The following is a 17,981-nucleotide window of genomic DNA, read 5'->3' as shown; positions in this document are numbered from 1 at the left end:
TAATATATACAGACACTTTATTTAAAAAAAAAAAAAAAATTACATTTCACCTTACTCAAAGAATATTAAAAATGTAACTTATCTATCTATATATAGAAAAAGCAAAATGGGCGCAAGCGTTTGTGTATATCTGCAAAAGGCTTTTTGCATTGGGGTTCTCGCATCGGTTAGATTCCGCGAGAAGTTTTTGTATACTTCTCAGATTGTAATAGCTCAGATACACAAATGGACACCATCTCTATCTTTTTGTCAATCGAGTTAAAAATTCCCACCGTGGCATTGTCTTGGGTGTTTGGTTGGCTTTTTCGTATAAAGCAAAACTGAAAAAGCGGCAAATCGTACATTCGATTGACTATGCTTAAATTTGACGCACGCAACTTTTGCTTGCGCGATGGCGACATTGGGTCGCGTTACGTTTTATCACCTTCTTTCCCTCCTTCATGTTACGGGTTTGAGCCTGCCTACTACCACTTTTTTTTTTTTTTTTTTAATCTCACCTGTTTTTTCCTCTTTTCCTCCTTCGCGTTACAGGTTCCAGCCTACTACTACTTTTTTTAACACCTCTCTCCACTCTGTCCCCCCCCCATTTCCATCCTTACTACATCACAACACAACACACCCAGGCAATGCTAGGTATCCCCACTAATTAAAAAATAAAATGTATAAATACATTTTAAATCAAAATTATGATTCAAATATGAAAGTAATTCTTACCTTAACATCTTTCAAATAACAAAGGATCAGTTTATTTTTGTCAACACATGAAACCCATTCAAGAACAGCATTCTCATCTTCTTCAATAAGAGTTTGCCAATTCTCCTGAAAGAAAGGACATTTTTTTTAAAATAAAAAAATACAAAATACAATAAGAAAAAAATCACTTATACAGAAAAGTTTTCAACTTAAAAATTAGATGCATTCATGTAAGATGCAAAACAAAATACCATGAAAAATCCAAAGAAAATTTTGTCGCGTTTACAAACTTTTAGAGTAAAAATTATAAATCATTCAAATTCATTATTTTTTTTTCAGTTACATTTTGGTTATATTTGAAAGATAATTGCTTAAATAAAAAATCAAAAAGATTTAAATTGTTTTAAAATTATTTTTTTAATTATAATTTTATAAAAAGATTGACACAATTGATGCTTCTTTAATTGTGTAATTTAATTACAGAGCAGATAAATTATAAGTCCTAAATAATTTAGAATGAATTAACTAAAAAGTCAAGAACTATTTGCACTATTCAAGTAAAAAAAAAAAATCACAATTCATATTTTAATTAATTTAACATATTTAAAATTCATTTTTTAATGTATTTAAAATTCTTTTTTTTTTTTTTTTTTTTTATAGAAAGAAGAATTTGTTATAATTTTATCCAACTTGAAATTTTACTCACTTGTTCAGGTTTACTAAAATCAATGTTAATCACTTTATACTTGGGAGAATTCAAATTTGTGAGGAATGTGAACACTGTGCCTTCATTAGTAATATACTGAAAAACAGAAAATTTAACTTTATCAAAAAGGAAAATATAATAGGTTTAACTTTGAAATACAGTGTTTTTTGTGAATGGCAATGCAAATATCAAGAATTGGATAAAAAATTTATTTATATAGTTACAACTAAAAAAATATATATATTTTGTAATAAGAACTTAATTGTGGTTGCTGAGCAACTAAATCAATTTAATCTTGTTCCCAGTTGGAGGGATGAAAGAGACATAACCACTTTCTAAAATGCACATTATCTCTAACAAGACACTAAAATGCAGAGTTATCTCCTTTTCAAATACAAAACGTTTTAAATCAATATTTTTAGGTGGAAAGCTGCTTCCATTTTACTAACTTAAAATGTTAGAAGCTCTCATTTTTAGGAAATTATAAAAAAATATACCTAGTTCAAAATATACTCAAATATATTAAAAGAAAACACTTTATTATTAAGAAAAGAAAAAAAATAATTGATATCGAATGGCCTTGTTAAACTACATCTACCTAGGTGTTAGAAGGCTAAATTTGATCCTGTTGAGTTGAGGAAGAAACAGCTGATTTTAGGATGAATTACACAGGAAATACTCCTAATCTAGATAAGATTGTGCTTGTTTATTAAGAAATAAAGGCACACGGTCAATCTTCCTTCTTTAGTTTCAATTGAAGTTTTGATACAAAAGATATGAAAGATTAAATTGCAAAAAAAAAACAAAGGATTTTTCAGCTATTTCTTTGTTACTGATAACTTGGATACATAATTTAACATAAAGAAAATGTTATCAATATTTCTATACTTAGAAGAAAAACATTATCAGCAATTAGTAGTTAAAGTATTTCCACTGCTTGAATGGATTGAAATTGAAAAATTATAATGGTTTAGAGACCAGTTAAAATGAATATTTATTTTTTTATTTTTCAACCCATATAAACATCTTCAAGAAAATATGGGCAATATTTTTTTTCCCCATGTTCCATGCATATTACTTAGCTATCATCTCCTGTTTTTATTGAAGATTAAGATTTTTTGAGATTTCAGTAGTTTGGCATCTTTTTTTTTTTTCAGTTTTCCTATTTTGATCAAGCTGGGGATAGGCATGCCAAACATTCACCTATTACCTCACACATTTTAACCGAGAGATCCTTTTAAGATTCTAACCGTTCCCTAAAGTGCAATTGTTTTTATCTCTTTCACTTTGTTCATAGAGTATATTTGCCAGGCAGTTTTTGGTGTTCCTATAATTACTCGAATGATGAAGATCTTCCTAAGATTCCAGATTCTTTTCATGTTGTACACGAGTTCTTGGTATTTTGGTCCTAATATGCAAGTGTGAGTCAGTAGTGAAAACGTTTCCACCATTTGAATGCATTAAGATTTGAAAATTATAAGTCAAAATCCAATTTTTTCTTTTTAAATAAATAATTTAAATATCAAGTTGAAACAGAACTGAGTAAAATGTTGATACATTTTACTTGATGTATAATGAAAATTATACTTAAAAAAATATGCCAGTATGGGATCAAGGCCTACAAGCGGGAGTACACAGGGGTCCTCATTTCTGTCCTAGTGCAGCAATTTGATCCTGGTGATTTGAGCTGACTTCCTCTGAAGGAGAAAGTTTCTAGGGAATATTAAATTCACAAGCAGTCCCCAGTTACATTCATATCCTGGTTGAGAGAGTCGATTTTGACATTTTTGCAGAGAGGTCTCATTGTCCTCCTAAATGATCGTCCAAATACTGACCAGACTCAACATTGCTTAACTTTGGTAAATCTAATTAGAACTGGCGTATCAACATAATTATGCATTTATATTCATTCCCTGCGAGTCGGAACATGAAGTTAATAATTTATATAATGTGCATGAAAAATATTTACCTCGTACTGAGCATCAAAGTTGTCCACAAGAATCGTGTAAGGTAAGATTCCTACAATAGAAAAAAAAAATTAAAAAAATAAAAAATGAAATAAAAATTGATAAAGAGTAACAATTACAAATGTAAACAGATCAATATTTTCACGCCTTTATAGATTGAAAATAAAAAAAAATGTAAATAATTGAGATCCCCACATTTATGTTATACTGAATACATATTTCTATTTTTAAATAGTAAATAAAATTTAATTCAATGTGTGATAAAAAAAAAAAACTACACAAGAAATATGCACAAACATACAAGTAAAATTATCTCAGAATTTTATTAGTTTAGAGAAGAAAAAAAAAAACATACATTTACTTATTTGGGTTTATATTTAAAAAAAAAAAAAAAAAAAAAAAAAAAATTAAACAGGTGAATTTTCCTAATTCTAGGATTTGATTCAAAGTTATTTACCTTTAATGCCATCAGATAGTTTATCGAGCTCAACATAAAAGAGACGGTTCACTGGATCACATCCCTCATTAAGAGAAAGGAGTAAGTATTTACCGCAGTCACTAACTTCGGCACCTCTGCAAATAAAAACATTTTTTTTTAATCTAAAATATGTAAGGAAGATAAATTTTCAAAACAATTTATAATTTCACAATCTCAATATTATTTTCCATTAAAAAAAAAAATAATAATAATAATAATATACTCTAATATTACTTCATTAGTTTCATTCTAAAATATTTATTTTTACAAATTTTTTATAAAATAAAAAAAAAAGTTCGAAATATCCTTACAAGCATTTATGAAAATCAGACATGATTTTTAACTTATAGAATGGGCCAATAGTTTATCTTCTACAGCTCTCCTGAACACAAGCCCAGTCTAATAATATTAAAACCGCAGTGACAATGAACTACTTTTAACCAGAAGCAAAGTATCTGTTCTGATGCTGGGTTTCACTTTTTTTCTTTAAATTCTTTCAGGAAATGAGAAGTCTTTCTAGAAGCAATTTTTATTTCTGTACTAATCCAGAGTACCCCTTTTTTGAGAGAGCTGGATTTTTCCCACATTAAAAACAGACCTATTTAGTTCTGACCTTGTGAGAAGACAAGTAAATAGAGGCAATGGAATATTAAATGTGAGTTAATCAACATTTGTTTCTCAAAAGTTTTTTTGTCTACACATATGTAAATGAAAATAAGACTTACTTTCTATATAATAAAATATAAAAGTAACAAGAGTTAGTTTTAGTTATGCAAGAAGAATGTCTTAATTATTTTTTTTGTTTGTTTCATTTTACTTCAGTTGAAGTTATCAGAAATCAAGGTTCCCTTCCTAGAGGCTAACACTTGATCCCGATATGAGATGCATAGATATTCAAATATTCCATTAGTTCTCCTTTACATCTCAAACGCTTAGTAAAGAAGTCGAGAACATAATTTTCCTCTCCCAATTGACTATCTAAATATACTACAGTATGTCTATCTTGTGGTCTCTTGGTCTTCCTGGATTCCAGGACAAGAATTCATCTGGTCTGGTGGAGTATCCAGTTTCGTGCTATGATTTGAAGTAACATCACTTGGAGAAGGTGTACAATTCCTTGTAAAAGCCAATGCTGGTTAGGCATGCAGAGAAGATCTTATTTGGGTTGCGAATACGATGTGATTTTGAATATTTACTTAGGGTTGACTTGTATGGGGAAATATTAGGTTGGTATAAAAACAATATCGTTTTCTCACGTTACTTTTATATATGATTTCTGAATTAATTCATTGATATATATATATATAATCATGTTATATATCATTTTGGAGCATGTTTTTCTCTCTATCGAATCATATTATTCGTTACTGTTCTCAATCTCTTCATTTATATTTTTGCAGGCTTTGACAGCGTGGACAAAATTCAAATCTGCACCATTTTCTTGTTCCAGTTCAAACTAGGCCAAAAAGCTGCCAAGACAGCTTGTGATATCAATGATGCGTTTGGCCCAGGAACCACTAACAAACATGTGGGACAATGGTAGTTCAAGAAATTTTGCAATGGTGAGGAGAGCCTCAAAAGATGAAGCCAGCCACGGCCAGTCGACTGCAGTTGATAACGAGCATTTGAAAGCCTTAATTGAAGCCAATCCTCACAAAACCACACGAGAAGTTCCGTTGAACTTCAGGCCGACCACTCAACAGTCATTCACCATTTAAAGCAAATAGGGAAGTCAAAAAAGTTGGATAAATGGGTGCCGCATGAATTGAACGATAATTAAAAAATTTGTCATTTTGAGGTCTTCTACGCTCCTTCTGCGCAACAAAAACAATCCATTTCTCGAGTGGATTGTGACATGTGATGAGAAGTGGATCCTCTACGACAACCTGAGACATTTATTCACATTTATATTCAAAATTCACTCTCACTATCGGCTGATTACCATTAGACTGGGCTGGTATTCAGGATAAATGGAGAGAGGAATTATATCTTATTTACACCATTTGAAAACTGTAAGTGTGGGGTTTCAAAAATGCTTAACAGGATGTGATTTTTTTTTTTTTTTTTTTTAAATCTCTTATTTTCTTAAAGAGAAATCCAAAAATTTTTAAAAAATGAATACAGTCTAATTCTAACATGTCTTTAATGAAATTAAATGCTTTAATGAGAATAAATTTATGTGTTTTGATCTATAGAATGCATACAGTGCCAAACAGGTGAAGGTTTTTAGAGAAAAAGCGGGATCAAATTGAAAGCAGCCTCTAATCTAATTTAGATTTTTTTTTTTTTTTTACCATATAGGGAGAGGGTTTATAATAAAGAAACAAGGTTTGGGATAATTTATTTATATTATCAGACCATGATTCACTATTTTTTTTTTTTTTTTTACCAAATGTATGCAAAGATTTTTTGTTACTAGATTGACAAAAACATTGATTTAATTTATTGAAAAAAGAATTTCAAAACTTAGCATTTTTAGATGCATTGTTCGGTGGTTCCATTTAACATTGAAACTTAATTTATAAATATTTATTGGTGCTCGTGCTGTATAATAGGATTTCAAAATATGCAGCTTAAGTAAAAAAAACAAAAAAAACTATAATATTCATCCGATCAGCTAGCAGCAGTACCTCTAGGCAGATTAAACCGGCTTCCTCCAAAGGAGGAAGTGTGAAAGAAATGTTAAATTCACAAGCAGTCTAGTCACATGTATCACGGAATTACTAGTCATTAAAATTAGTAAAAATTCCCCAAAAAATTTTAAATGACCAAGTAGATGTGCTAGAACTATTTTTTTTTTTTCTTAAAAAAAAAAAAAAAAAAAAAAAAAAAAGTATTAGCAGTTCGCCATTTTCTATTTTGAAATGGCGGATCACAATTATTTTGTCAAAATCATAGACTGCAGTTACCTCCCCTTTATTTTCAAACATTAACAAATACAATAAAACTAGAATTTGATAAATTTTTTTGTAATTATTTTTCTATTCCATTATTTTTCGTAATTTTGGAACTTTTACTAATTTTGAGAAAATGTAAGCACATAATAGTACTTTTACCTAAAATGTATTAATTCAAAATCCCAGTGTATGACAAGTACCTATTTATTGTATAAGTATTTATATAAATACAACACAGCATTTAAATAACAATAGAGAAACGAGAAAAATATTTCAAAAACGAACCGATCATTAGCATAAATTACTAGGAAATATCCAATGTTAAGAAATATAATGTAGATTTTCATATAAGGGGAGAGGGAAGATAGATGCTTGTCAAATTACAACCTATGTAAACCCCCTCCCCCAACTTGCTAAAAAAATAAAAAACGGGGACTTTAATTTATTTTATTGCGGACTATTATCTTCATCTTTCTTAGATATTGTTTCACGACGTTTCAGCCAACTATTCCTCTGGCCTTCATCAGGTGGTAACCGCGATGGGATAGGAACTCCAAGGCCCGTGGCACAGTGGATAGAGATGTTGAATATCTATAGTTCCAGGTGAGAATTGTCTGAAGATAGCAGTTTCAATCCTACCCAAAGCCAGCCAGAGGCTTACTTGGCCAAAAACGTGGTGAGACGACAACTATGGATGGCAGTAATTGCTGAGAATGCAGTTAGGAGATTCAGAGTTCCTATCCCGTCATGGTTACCACCTGACGAAGGCCAGAGGAATAGTTGGCCGAAACGTTGTATAACAATATCTAATAAAGATGAGGATAATAGTCCGCAATAAAATAAATTAATAAATAATACTCATCTCAATAATGAATTCCAATTAAATAATATATATCGGAGACTTTACTAATATTTTTGGCATTTAAATCTATCAATTTTACACTTCATGTTAATTGAAAAACTCTACCAACGTACAATTAACACATTTTTAGTTTTACTTAGATTTTGAATATCTTTCATATAATTTTATACGATCAGATATTAATCAAAATAATCTAAAGTAGAATATGTGCAGAATATCTTGTGGGTGAAAGAGAAAAAGAGAATAAAAATATAAAAATACAAAAACATTGCTGATTCATAGCTGGAAATTGACAACACAGTTGTATAGGAGTTCTGGGGCAAACGGTTCTGATCAAACTTGGGGATTTGATGGCAAATGTATTACGTTGTACAGCCAGAAATTAATTCTAAAACTATAATCCAAAATGGTGACAGGGAAAAAAAAATTCAGGAGAAGCACACAGTCAACTGAATTGGGATTTTAAACCAGAGGTAAGAAGTGTATGATTTTTTGCAATTTGGGAAATCTTGGAAGAAATCTGTCTAAAAAAATTGGAGGTGGGGGGGGGGGAAAAAAAACAAAAAAAAAAAAACAGCACCTGTAATTTGGAACAAACATTGTGTCTGGCGTAGAAGCAACTTTCCCAGTCTTGGAATGAGGACCTATTTTTGACTTTCCTTTGTAAGTTGCCTCATTCTGGCTATCACAAAACGTCTTCTGTGGCCAAGTGCTTGACCAATTCTGATTGCATGCAGGTTGTGGCAGCTGAGAGTTAGAATAGTAGGAGTAAGAGAAACCATTTTGTTGATGCCAATACGGATAATATGGATAACTAGTAGAATAATTTGATGGGTAAAAAGGGTACGCCGTAGTCTCACCTACAGGATAAGATGCAGGAGAGGAATATGCTGATGACTCACCTACAGGATAAGATAGATAAGATGTTGGTTCGGGCGTTGGGCAAGACTGATGAGGTGGGTAGGATGCCTGCTCAGGCACGGGGTATGACTGATGAGGTGGGTAGGATGCCTGCTCCTGAGCGAGGCAAGGCTGACGAGGTGGGTAAGATGCTTGTTTGGTCACAGGTGCGTATGATGATGGCATACCTATAGGATATGATGGATATGACACTGATTCAGCTACAGGGCAAATCTGATGAGATGTATATGATGCAGGCTCAGTTACATGTTTAGATGAATGATATGAGTATGATACAGGTGATGTTGAACAAGATGAGTACAAACTAGATTCAGCTGTCGAGCAAGTTAGAGGAGATGTGTTCGTAACAGATGTACCAAAAGACAAATCTGAATGAGACTTTGTTTGTGATTTGTCTGAAACAGACTCAGTTTGAGTTAAGACTGAGCAAGTTGAATATTTTTCCGATTCAACTGGAGGGAACACCGGTTTTGATTGATAAACTGAAGGCAATAAAGTTGTAGGTGATGAGCACAAATCATTCCGAGCATCTTTCTGAATAGGTGGCGTTGCAGTCTGGGGTAGGTTTGCAACTGTGGATGATGTACCAAAACTTCCTGATCCATAAGAGCAAGCACCAACATTGTAATACTGGTTTGGTGTCCCATAGGAAGGATAATATAAATTACTTGATCCATTCACACAACTCTCATATTGTTGCCAATAAGAATAGTTTGAATAGCCATAGGATCCAGAATCACGTGTAGGATTTGGTGAGTAATTGTAATAGCCGTTGTTATAATATCCATACTGACCATAATTTTCATTGTAGGAATTTTTGTTATCAGTCAAACTAAGTTTACAACTTTGGGAAGCAACATACTTTGATCCACCATTTTTCTGGGTTTGATGTTTTTGTTTCTTTGTTGTTTTCTCTTTGAGATTTAGTTTGATTACGGTTTGCTTTTGAAGGGGGTCAGCCTTTTCCATAAAGTTCGTAGATGATTTAGAAGGGGAATAGGAGAGACCATAAAAGTTTGGACTATAGTAGTTACTATAGGCAGGTGGAGCAGAGGCACCATAAAATGGGTTAGAAGAATTACTATAACCAGCAGCAACTGCCACAGTAGACACCATATACAAAGTTTGATAAATCTGGTTAGCATTGTTGTTGGACGAAGGCAAAGAAAAATGGGGTGTAGATTTACCGTTTGCCACAGATGTCTCCCTGAATAAAAAAATTGAACAGAGCAAGAAGGCAGGTTACAAAAAAATCATATTGTATTCAAAGTACAAAGTAATTGATGTATAAAATTACTTTAGAAAAATACAGTAAAAAAGAAGACACAGGAAGGGATGTTTTTGAAATATGCATAACTAATTTGAATTATGCAGCATGCATAATTCAATAAATTATATGAGTAACAAAAGTGGCTGTCTTGTCCACCATTTTGAAAAAAATCTAAAATCAAACAAAAATGAAGAGAGATAACTTAATTCAAACTTGCAAGATTTATATTGTAATGGACTCCATTAATTGATTATTTTCTTTATAAAAATATAACTACTTGATCAATTTACGTAATTTTTGGAATTTGATATTTTTATTTCATCATGGGTATGTACATTATACAGATTTTTTCTTTATTTTTGTTTCAATATCGGGGGTGAGATTTTGAATAAAAAATTTTTTTTTTTTTTATAACCTAGATTATTTTTTGTAATTAGATAAAAACTTTTTACTTCCTTACATTATCCATTTTGGTTCATTAGAAAATTCAACAGCAAGAACATCTTCCGATTGGTTGGTTCCCAATACATGATAATACAACCTGTGGTAATAGTTGCTGGTTGTTTCAGTTCCATCAGACTTGGACTTATCATCAACTGGGTATCTCTTTAGAAAATAAATTTGAAAAATAAGAAAAATCAAAAATGATTTCTATATAAGAAATTGTAAACACTAAAATCAACAAACATAAATATTTGTTTTTTAAGTTTAGTTTAAACATTTTCATAAATTAATGTGAAAAACATTTTAGATTTTAAAAAGATAAGTTTGTTTAACTTAATACGGTACTGGAATTATAAAATGTTGACAATTTTCATTTCAACAGATATGTATATTAGTAATTTGACAATTCCAACAATTTTTTTCCTCTCGATTCCAATATAATTACAGATTTCAATAAAAATACCAATTCTTTTAAAATCTCTAAATATTTGGCTATAGGGTTGTTTTTGTTATTTTCAGGTTACCATAAGAACATATAGGTGTATATATTTTCATAAATGTAAAAATATACTTTTGGGGATAGATCTATATTTTAGTTTTATTGATTAAATGAATATTTATCATTTTATCATCAGTAGCAGCAATAAAAAATTAAGTTTTAAACAAAATCAGACAAAAAAGGCATAAAACTTTCTAATTCCAACACAGCTTCCCCAAAAGTTCTGATTATATATATATATATATATATATATATATATATACACACACAACACTCATACACATGTATTTATAGACTACCATTACTAGATGATAATTATGAGGCATATAATCTACATATGAAATGTTGTGGATCCTCTTGACTCATATTGCTCTGTCCTCTATCACACTTGATCAGCCTTCATAGTGCATTGAAACTCTTCTGCTAGTTGTAGATTCTGTGCAGTCTACACACTGAGCCACATCCCTGTTTTGGCATCCGCAAAAGAATATTCGAAATAATGTTATTTCATCATGGTCCATAAACTGCACAAGTGCTATAAATTAATTTAAAAATGATATTTATTCCATTCCCAACAGCAGATTTGTTAACTTAGATTATAAAAGATCATAGTTGGTAACAACTGGCATCTGAATTTTGAATCTCAGGGTTGATGTACTTGATTGCTATCAGTAGATATATATAAGTGCAGGAAGAAATAAATAATGTTTAATTATGTTTGTAAGAGCATTTTATATATATATATATATATATATATATATATATATATACACACACTTCTATAAAGTGGGGATTTTTTTGTGTACTGATATTCATATTAAAAGCCCCTTTTTTCTATTTATTCAAAAAGAAAATACAACTTTGTTATATATGAGAAGTATTCCTCTGCAAAAGATCTAGCTAATTTGCATATCATTTTAATTAATTCCCTGTTAGTTATTTTGGTTTTCTTATGTCTTTTCATCTTTAGTTAACTATAACGTAATTATATTCATGCAGATACTCTACATGATTTATACTTGTGTAATATTTACATAAAAAGGCTATAGTAAACACAAAACTATATATATTTAGGTATGCTTATATATATTTGTTTAAAAAACTTTGCCTACCAAACTGTCAGTTTTTGGTCTACAGACATGAAACTTAATATATAGGTTATTTGAACCCATGCGAAACTTTACATTTGGTTTTAACCTGGGAAAAATCGGTGCAAAAGTGTGAAAACTAAAAAAAAAAAATAAAAATAAAAAAATAAATGGAATTTTCTAGATGAAGATCGAATGACAACATTACGAATATGCATGCGTAACGTAATAGCTATTGGTTCAGGTTTTAATTTTTAGCCTTGCAGCAAACATGTCTTCGTAGCTCAGGCATTAACATCAAAGGAAAAAGTAAATCGTAAACTAAACGTTTTGGTTTCGATTCTCAGTGGTGGTGCACAAGTCATTTTTTTTAACCTATTAAATCATTACTATATTTTTGGTCCAATCTATAAATATAAAAGCGAAAATGTGTGTGTGTGTATGTGTGTGCACTTTTTCTGTATGTTCACAAAAGGCTTTTCAGGAGAGCGCTCGGTTGGCTCACTCGTTCTTAAAACTTTTTATATGCTGTCTAGATGATAATATGTACGACTTAACGGGGGGTCGCGCGTCTAATTTGTTCAACTTTTAAACTATTTTTTTATTTTCCAGATTTTTAGATAGCCGCATGTTTCTTTCGCTATTCGGTATAAAAAAAATCGAAACTGGATTTAAATTGGCCGGGTGGTCTCCAGAAAGCGATGTAAACGTTTGGTCAATGTCAGCTTTTCACCGTCGTATCAGACGATTGCTTTCATTTGGCCAACACTCCTCTAATAAACGGAGGAGCTGCTTTTCCGCCCCAAAGTTGGGTTTTCACCTCATTAAAAACTGTCCCGCAGAAAATGTTAACTACTGAATAACCATTGCTTATGTAAATCCTAACTCCGCGACTTCTATTTGACCTCATTAAGCGGGCACCTGTCAATTCTACTTAAATAAATTCAAACGTCTTTCACTTACTCTTTCTTGCTGGCCGAGCGGTTAACGTCTCACGTTTTTTTCCAACTTCGCCTCAGGGCTTCGAGTTTGATCCTAACTTACCTACCAAAACTTTTTTTTTTTTTTTTTTTTTTTTTTAATTTAAGAGCACACACACCTCCAAACACCCGGGTAATGCCGGGTACCCCCGCTAGTATAATATAAATACGAAATCTGCATTAATCAAAATATCATATTTAAGCATATTTTATGACTGGGCAATGCAGGGCAGCCTGCTCATATGTATGTATACACTAGCTGGCAGTTACTTAAAATATTGCAGCATTAAGAATTTTTTTCTTTTTTTAAATTCAATTTATAACATTATATAATCAATTCTTAATGCTGCAATATTTTAAGTTATAAATTTATTATATTTTTTACTAGAATATCTTGTCTTTTTCTTTTCCAGTTTTAACAACTAGTCCTTTACTTTTCCAGATTTAAGCTTAACCATATTACTTTTCATGCTTGCATTTTTCTATTGTTTATATATGTATAAAATACTTCAGTTATTAGTCTATTTTTCCCCCCCACATTCATTGTATATTGCAGATACTAAGTTACATACCAACAAATCTGAAATTATCGGGATCATTTATAGATTGAATTGAGACCAGTAGTGAACAGTTAGATATATTTATAGGTAGAGTGTCACATTAATTTTGTATCCACTTTATAAATAGAAGAAAACAAAATTTACTAAAGTAGATCATGAAAAAATTGCAATAAAATGTGCTATAATTTTACTATATCTAGCTTTGGAAATAGCACACATCTTAACACATCTTCGGAAATAGCACACATCTTAACACATCTTCGGAAATAGCACACATCTTAACACATCTTCGGAAATAGCACACATCTTAACACATCTTCGGAAATAGCACACATCTTAACACATCTTCGGAAATAGCACACATCTTAACACATCTTCGGAAATAGCACACATCTTAACACATCTTCGGAAATAGCACACATCTTAACACATCTTCGGAAATAGCACACATCTTAACACATCTTCGGAAATAGCACACATCTTAACACATCTTCGGAAATAGCACACATCTTAACACATCTTCGGAAATAGCACACATCTTAACACATCTTCGGAAATAGCACACATCTTAACACATCTTCGGAAATAGCACACATCTTAACATATCTTCGGAAATAGCACACATCTTAACATATCTTCGGAAATAGCACACATCTTAACATATCTTCGGAAATAGCACACATCTTAACATATCTTCGGAAATAGCACACATCTTAACATATCTTCGGAAATAGCACACATCTTAACATATTTTATTGCCTTGAGATTCGTATTTTCAGATTTCTACATCAAACTATGTGTCTTCCTATTTCTATTTTAGCAATAGTCATTGAGTAGAGGTCCTATCCACCTTATATAATAATACACTAAGCCACATGGACATCTTTCATACATTTTAAAATGAGATTGTCTGATGAGCAAATATGGCTATTGAAGATTAAACTGATATCACCAAGATCAAAAGCCTGTGATTTTACCCATTTTAAAATGAATCATTCCAAAATTAAATCATGAAATCCCACCAACTAAAACAGTACAATTTTAAATACATTTTAATTTGAAAAATGTTTAACTGACAATGACAACTATTTTTACGATAAGATAGAATATTAGTTTTAAAAAAGAATTAAATTCCTTCAATTTCAAATAAATATAGAAGAAACATTCATTTTATTTATTTAAAGAATATTTAGCTGATCATGGCAATTATTTTTGCAAAAGAAAGTCAATTTTTTTTTAATAGCATGGACCCTGATAAACTATTATTTAAAAAAAGAATATCATTATTATAAACAGTAAATTATACAGATGGATGTAGAAAGCACCATGGAATTTCTATAGGTCCTACTAATATATAAATTATTCAATAACAAGATGAAAATAATTGACAATAGTTGTCTATAAACATTATGCAATAGCAAATTGAATTGTTTTTGTAAGCAAAATGTAATAACATTCCAAATCATATGTAAAGTGTACTCATACTTACATTATAGAACATGCCTTTGTTATCATGAGTCCATGCCATACTTGAGAACTTGACGTGTTCCAAAGTGTCAGGAAGGTCTTTACCAGATGGACATTCTTTAAACTTTAAAAAGAAATGAAACAAAATTCAAAAGATAAATTCATTTGTAGCTTATAATCAAAGAATTTACAACTTAGCTATAAAATAGCAACAGTAGAAATTAAATATTTGAGATTCTATTTCTAATGCAAATATTATGATTTTGAAAAATTGAAAAACAAAATAAAAGAGCCTGACGTACCTTTATTGTTATCCAATCAGATCCACTTTGGCTAAGGCCATAAGCAAAGTAAGATCCATCCTCAGAGAAAGCTGTACCACTGATGGCTAAAGTTCCATCCTCAGACAGTTTGTTTGGATCCAGAAATACACGTGCCTCACTATCGAGGCTATCTTGGACATACATAACACTAGAGAAAGGAATAAAAACAAATATATTTACAAAATGTAATTAAAAAGAAAAGGCTGTTCATTTAAGAATTATTCAGAGTGACTTCCCTTAGATCATATCCAAATTATCTTTTTGATTATATTGACCAACAAGAGAATGCATTCTCCCATGCCAGTAATCAAATAAATTACACGCATAGAAAATAGATAATTTGACATCATTCTCCTTCCTAACTGGACTTCAAAACCATCAGATGCATGCTGAATCTATTGTCATCTTATCAAAATTGTTTCAGATTCCTTTTTTTCTAGTTGACACCATTGAGTACTAGAACATAGCGGCAAAATGTAAATCACATTTATCTAGTATGTAAGTCAATGTCAGAAAAAAAAAAAAAAGATCATCCGTGTGTATGTGTGTATACACACGCAATGAGGGCAGCACAAAAATAATTTCTTTCCTAAACAACTCTAATCAGTTTCAGCTAAGTAAAAATTAAGAGAAAATCACCAAGGAAGGATACAGGAAGTCATTCTTTGATGAAAAAAAGTATCTAATTTCTCTACCCTCTTTCTGAATTATTTGGAGTCTCATGTTACATACATCCCCTATATGGTATAATGACATCGACTCACCAGCTCCCATTAGATCACCAAAGTTAAGCAACATTGTGTCTGGTTAGTACTAAATTGGATAACCATTTGGGAATTCCAGGTTCTGTATGTGATCTCCGCTTATCTCAGCATTATCACTAGTTGTCCTGGACTTCTCCTTGCGACTGGACTCAAATGGTGCAGATTCAGGAGAGGTGTGGTTGAGGATTGTGCAGCTACCCTTACATATGGTATCCATTGTCTTTCAAGACTGAATGGAGGCAACAACATAGATTTCTCTTATGCTTGTTATTAGAATAAATGTGTACATATATGTAAATTCAACCATTTCTTCATTGTCATTTTTACAATTTATTGACTCTTGTATGTGCACTCAAAATAGTACAAAAAAAAAAAAAAAAATCTATATCTATAAAAGTGAAATTGTCTGTGTGTCTGTACATTACCTTACCAAATTACTCTGTCAATTTTCAGTCTATAGGCTCGAGATTTGACATAAGGGGTATTGAGATTTGGGAAAATCTTTTTAATCGGTTTTCGGCCAGAAGTTTGGCTGGCAAGTGGTTAAAGTTCGATGATTTGATTTTTGAAAACTCTACCAAACTCCTCCGCCAATTTTGGGTCTAAACACTTGAAATTTTAGATGTAGGTTACATGGACACGGATCAAACTTTTTAATTTGATTTGAGCCCAAAACAATAAATGTTAAGGGGGTCAAAATTGAAGTCAAAGTTAAAAAAATTTTTACCTCTGCGGTCTCTACCAAATTACTCAGCCAATTTTTGGTCTAAACATTTGAAATTTTACATAAAGTGTATTTGGACATAGGGCAAGCTTTTTAATCGGGTTTTGGGCCCAAATTTGGCTGCCAAGAGGCCAAAATTCAAAAGATTTGACCATTGCAGTCTCTAGCAAACTATTCAGCCAATTTTGTATCTAAACAGTTGAAATTTTACATAAAGGGTATTTAGACATGCAGCAAGCTTTTTAATCAGTTTTTGGATGAAAATTTGGCTGCCAAGAGGTCAAAGTTGAAAAAGTTAATCTTTGCAGACTACCAAAATTCTCCTCCAATTTTGGGTCCAAACACTTGAAATTTTAGATGTAGGTTATCTGGACATAAGAAACATATATATATATATATATATATATATATATATATACACACACACATAAAGTTATGAACAGTACATAGGGCCCAAGCAAAGCCGGGCTGGACATCTAGTATCCAATATTTGTCAACTTAGCAAAAGATAGTTTTTGTAACTAACAAATACAAAATTTTCAAACAATCCAAACTAGCATTTTTGTACAGTCATTCGTCGATTTTTATTTTTATTTATTATTGGGGGGAGGGGGGGGGGTCACCACTTATGAGAGTGAGGATAAGGGTTAACGAGTGTTAGGTAGATGGTGAGACAACACCATGATAATCAGTAATGGTGGAACTTGGGTAGGGTTTAATTACATAAGAGGATGATTCAACACAAACTTATTTACATCAAGCTTGAAAACAACCATGTTACAGTCAGCTGGGAAGCAGACCCACAGTATTTTGTTCCGCAGACAGGTAGTTCTAGGAAATAAATTTTGCTTATGGAATTTTCGTTTAGTTTTAGACAAAGAGTGTGGGAGTTGTTCACAGTTTTTGTAGCTAAACGAGTGTTTTTTGTGTAAATATTTTATAGGAGGAGAGACTATAGATCGAAGCTCAGTCGAGCATTTACCATGAAACTAAAGATAGAGCAACACAAAGTCTGTTCTGTGAGAATAGAAGTAGGGAGACAAAAAGGTTCTTGCCCACTAGATTTTGAAGATGGTTTTATACCCTGTCAAGGCAAGAAACATTACTCCTAACAGCTCCTCCCCAGATGTGACAAAGATGATGTATCATGCAGCATTGGCAAAGAGATAAAAATGTAAATAAGATTTCAAATTAATTAGAATTGCACTAAATTTGTGATTCTTAAAAGAGCAGGATAATAATAATAATAATAATAAAAAAATACTTATGATTCAAAATTATTTATCAAAATTCTCAATTTGGCATTTCCATGAGATACTCTTGGAATATCATGCGACT

The 17,981-nt window shown here is 31.3% G+C and overlaps 1 protein-coding gene across 1 annotated transcript in view; it reads right to left on the bottom strand.

Moving 5' to 3' along the window:
- LOC145243392 (prolyl endopeptidase-like) overlaps positions 1-17,981 on the bottom strand; it is a 78,622-nt gene that overhangs the window by 31,171 nt on the left and 29,470 nt on the right. Inside the window, exons 4-10 of the mRNA XM_080106231.1 lie at positions 15,135-15,303; positions 14,855-14,956; positions 10,255-10,400; positions 3,824-3,939; positions 3,369-3,418; positions 1,400-1,495; positions 715-819 (exon numbers count right to left, since the gene is read on the bottom strand). Coding sequence (XP_079962357.1) covers positions 715-819; positions 1,400-1,495; positions 3,369-3,418; positions 3,824-3,939; positions 10,255-10,400; positions 14,855-14,956; positions 15,135-15,303 — 784 coding nt within the window. The remainder of the gene's footprint in view (positions 1-714; positions 820-1,399; positions 1,496-3,368; positions 3,419-3,823; positions 3,940-10,254; positions 10,401-14,854; positions 14,957-15,134; positions 15,304-17,981) is intronic.

This window comes from Euprymna scolopes, chromosome 22 (genome assembly GCF_053919585.1).
Source record: "Euprymna scolopes isolate OS-2025 chromosome 22, ASM5391958v1, whole genome shotgun sequence".
NCBI classification, from domain to species: domain Eukaryota; kingdom Metazoa; phylum Mollusca; class Cephalopoda; order Sepiida; family Sepiolidae; genus Euprymna; species Euprymna scolopes.
Note: the sequence above shows the minus strand (reverse complement) of the source record. Positions and strands in the feature narration are given on the sequence as shown.